Source organism: Euphorbia lathyris, chromosome 7, assembly GCF_963576675.1.
Source record: "Euphorbia lathyris chromosome 7, ddEupLath1.1, whole genome shotgun sequence".
NCBI classification, from domain to species: Eukaryota; Viridiplantae; Streptophyta; class Magnoliopsida; order Malpighiales; family Euphorbiaceae; genus Euphorbia; species Euphorbia lathyris.
This window is the reverse complement of record NC_088916.1, coordinates 17,596,648-17,600,984: the sequence shown is the minus strand read 5'-3', so window position 1 is coordinate 17,600,984 and position 4,337 is coordinate 17,596,648. Positions and strand designations below refer to the sequence as shown.

At 35.0% G+C, this 4,337-nt stretch overlaps 1 protein-coding gene across 1 annotated transcript; it reads right to left on the bottom strand.

Annotated features, from left to right (window-relative positions):
* Positions 1–999: 999 nt before the first annotated feature.
* On the bottom strand, positions 1,000–2,787 carry LOC136235268 (uncharacterized). The gene is made up of 4 exons (XM_066024863.1): positions 2,605–2,787; positions 2,224–2,435; positions 1,572–1,746; positions 1,000–1,453 (listed from the first exon to the last, which is right to left on the bottom strand). Exons 1-4 carry the CDS (start codon positions 2,636–2,638, stop codon positions 1,278–1,280), a joined length of 597 nt encoding a protein of 198 aa, XP_065880935.1. The 5' UTR covers positions 2,639–2,787; the 3' UTR covers positions 1,000–1,277.
* Positions 2,788–4,337: the final 1,550 nt, after the last annotated feature.

Below are 4,337 nucleotides of genomic sequence, written 5' to 3'. Positions count from 1 at the left end.
CACACTGTTTTGGATGCTAAAATTTCTGGTGTCAGAACCATTTTTTGGTTCATTATTTTAGAATTAAATTGCTCCATCTTAGGAATTTCCTTCTGCATAGGATTTTCTATAGTCCAAACAGAATTCTAATTACTAGACAGAATACCTATTAAACAAGCAATTATGAATTAGAAAAAAACTTGCTAGTGATGTTAGTTTGTCCCTTCATAGAGGGTTTCATTTCTTTACATATACTCCTAAAAAAACTGCTGCTCTCAACTCTTTGTTCTCTTCTAACAATGAAACTCTATACCAAGTTAACAATTGCATTTGAACTAATTAAAAAGCTGCCATGCTCCTTTACAGATTTAGATCGTGTTAAACGAATCCTAAGGGCTATATTAATAATAGGCTACTAGGATCCTATCAAATTGCATGAACAATAATAGTTTGCTGCATGAAAATAGCTAGTCACTTTCATCTTAACATAAGAAAACAGAAGATTGGATCAAGTAACTTTGGATTTTCGAAGATCAAACAAACATCCATCCCTTTAGGCAAAGGGATCCATAACATAGGTTAACATAGCATGAGAAACTTCCACAATTCCAAAGAAACTAATCAATATGCAACCACAACCTGCATAATTAATTTGGACCAACATAATGAACATGTAATATTGCATGATGAATCAAGAACAGCTTTTTATCTTTGCTGTTCACCATAGCAAGCTCAATATAACATGCTTATAATGTAACTCTAGAATTTGTCATCTGACAGTATAGTTAGGCGTCATACTGTCTATACAACATCTAGAAACAAAATTAAAGTAGTTGAATTAAATTGAAAAATTGAAACTGATAGTTACTTGTAAATTACTCTTGGAGAGTAAAGGTATGAGAATTTCAACAAAAGGTAAGTTCAATTAATATATTTTCTATCGGAACATGTGAAATTACTAAAGAACTAGAAAATTTTAGGAGGAAAGGGTAATTATGATTATCAGAAAAAAAAAAGGTAGAAAGCTGTAAATAAGATATTTATGATAGAGAATCCATAGTTTGTGCCACTTATTTTCAAAATCGTCACCAATATAGGACTACAATTATAATGACTAGAACTGAAGTACTAACATTGTTCCTCTCTGACTATTGGATGCACAAGAAACAATATCGTGTTGCATCTCCAACTGATTGCACATATTCACAGATGATCTACCTAACTTACCTGACCGACTGATTACACAAAGACGCAAGCATGCATTCCAAGAACTGCTCGTGAGTTCACTCTCTAATTAGTTAATTATTACCAAGAGAATATGAAATACGGTTACTTGAATCATAGCGATTTGAACTATAATGGTTAATGCTATCAAAATAGGAACCAAAAACTCTTCTACCATTATCATATTTGATGGCATTGGATTGTGACCCATATCCATTATGATGGTGTGTAACAACATTGGGAACTGGCGCTGAATCAAAAAAAACATTTTTCAGGATCAATGAAACTAAGTAACCTGCCTGCACAATTTTTCAAAAGCATAAATCGACAACAAGCAGGGGAAAAAGTATGGAAAAAATGCAAGTTACCTTGGGAATAATTGGGAGAGTAAGCTGAAACTCTGCATGAAGCAGAAGGCCCCATAGATTGATTAGAGTTCTCCAAATTGTTGGTTGGCAGAGGGTAAGGCCGCTGCTTGTTAGAATTTGAGGCAGCCAAAGACCCACTGGGAAGATTTTGGGAGGGTTTGTCTTGCCCAGAAATCTGTATAACATAGCAAATTTAAAAAAACAGAAAACATAATTGTGACAAGTAACATGAATATGACCACCCCTTGTTAGAATTTGAGGCAGCCAAAGACCCACTGGGAAGATTTTGCGAGGGTTTGTCTTGCCCAGAAATCTGTATAACATAGCAAATTTAAAAAAACAGAAAACATAATTGTGACGAAGTAACATGAATATGACCCCCCCCCCCCCCCCCCCCTCCATATTGTCCTTTCTCCTATTTATTACTAGAAAAACCCCATAGCTTCAAGTTCACCATAATCCATTACTGTCAGTGTTCAATTCTAATTAATCAGATTTCAAACAATAACCCTAACCATCAGTCAAATCCATAAACGGAAATATTCAACTATCACAGTATAGATCGCAACCAGATTCAGCATAATCGCTCTATAAACGCAAAGCAATTCTTAAAATTAAGCAAATAAAAAGGGAATGGATATCATATACACACCGCGAACTTCAAGGTCCGATTGTAGAGAACGACAAGGCCAGAGAAAAGCTTTACGGCATAGTCTGCAGTCTCACCAGTTTCATATTCTACAAATGCAAAACCTTTGGGTTTATCAGTCTCCCTATCTCGAGGCATGTGCAGATCGACCACCCGCCCAGCTTGAATTAGAATATCGTACAACACCTTATCACTCACCTTTTCGTCCAAATTTCCTGCAAAAGTTGTTACCGGTTGGAATCTAAATTAGCTCCCAAAACTTCAGCTCGTCATAAACAACAACCAAATCGCAATTAAAATAGATCTGAAGGAACTAGTTTCCTGGAAAACACATAGATCTAGGAATTTCAGCTTTATAAATTAAATCTAGACTAGAAAACTCACCTATGTACACGGTGCATGTAGTGTTTCCAGACATGGCGGTGGGTCTACGGAGAGAAAAACTTGTATTAGAGCAGAGAAGAGGAAATTTCTCTTCTAGGAAAAGTAAATCCCACCTGAAAAATCTAACGGTGAAGAATGTGAATCGTTTTCGGTGGATTTGTATTATGGGCTGGCTGGTCGACTGTCTCAGTTCGACTTTGGTTTGGACTATGGCCTGTTAAATAATGACACGTCAATTGATTATTTTGTCGGGTGAGGCCAAATCGGCCACATTAGGGAGATTTTATACGGTGCTATTAGAGCATCCACAATGGTTGGTGACAACTATTGTGATTTAGATGCATTTAGTAATAAGTGTAAGTGACATCCTATTAGAGATGTTGTAGTTTTCTAAGATATTGTGAGATAAAAAAATTATTAATTAACAGGAGGGATCAAAAGTGTAATTGACCAGGGACTAAGGGATATATTTTACAACAAAAAGAAATCATCCGCAGAAGCCACGTCTGGCACCTGACGCGCCAGATCTGGCGCTTCCGCGCCTGGTGTGGCATACAAGCGCATTATTTTTTGGATTTTAGGGAGGAAACACTGTTTGTTATCAAAAGAGATAACAAACTTAAATAAGTGACACTGAAGTAACAAGCTCCCTGGTATGTAGTTGTTACTTAACCCAATTAGTAACAACTAAATAATACCCATTAGGGATGCTCTTATAGTTACAATTAGGATAGCACAGTTGGAACTTACAACCAATAAAAACGAATCCATTTGTACAGATCATCCGATCCAAATATTAAATTGAAAAATAAAAAATCCAATATTAAATTTTACATTATTTCCTGTGTTTAACTGCAATATCACCTGTTCGAGCCCTTTTGCCTCTGTGATCTCTGTGACTACTGTTTCTCTCAACCGGCGACTGCTTGTTGATGTGTTCTCATGATTCTTCTAAAGTCGTCCTACTTTTCGAATCCGACAGCCGAGGTATCATAGATCGGTGGAGTCAATCGGTATTTCACGGTCCCGAGAGGTGTTTCTATCTGATGGTTATGATACTTAGAACTTTGATACAATTGAAATTAGGCTTGAAATTTTTTGGTTTGTCGTTTTTAATTTTTGAAATTAAAGAGTTTCTCCATTTTTTTTATCATTTTTTAAATTAAAGGTTTCATGTATGTGTAATCAGAATTCTGATCTTGCTGCTTCTTTTTTCAAGGTTGAGAAGAATTCATTGATGAGTTAAAGCTTGTATCCATACCCAGTTTTCATCAGCCAACTGAAGTTAGATAATGTGAGAACAGAATGTTTGAAATTTTAACTGTTATTGATCTTACAATCTTGATTTCACGTGTTTTATATGATGGTTTATGTTAGCCGATCCCGAATCATTTTGGGATTATGACTTTATTGTTGTTGTTGTATTGATCTTACAATCCTTAATGATTTGGTCATACTGATAAATTATTAGTGTTTTTAAGCTTAAACTGTTGATTTAGTTTTCTTTCACTTGTTTTTAACAAATTCATTAAGTTTACTCATGTTACTCAAAGTTGACCATATTACCATATATTTCTTTATTTTACATCTAGAATAATGCTCTTTTAAATAATTAGAGCTACCCTCTTAATTGTCATTTATTCTTGACTCCTCGTATAAAAGAGCATTACCTATTATCTTAAATTGACATTAAGTATTTTAAGGGCTATGGTCATTATGATTTTGTTGTATTG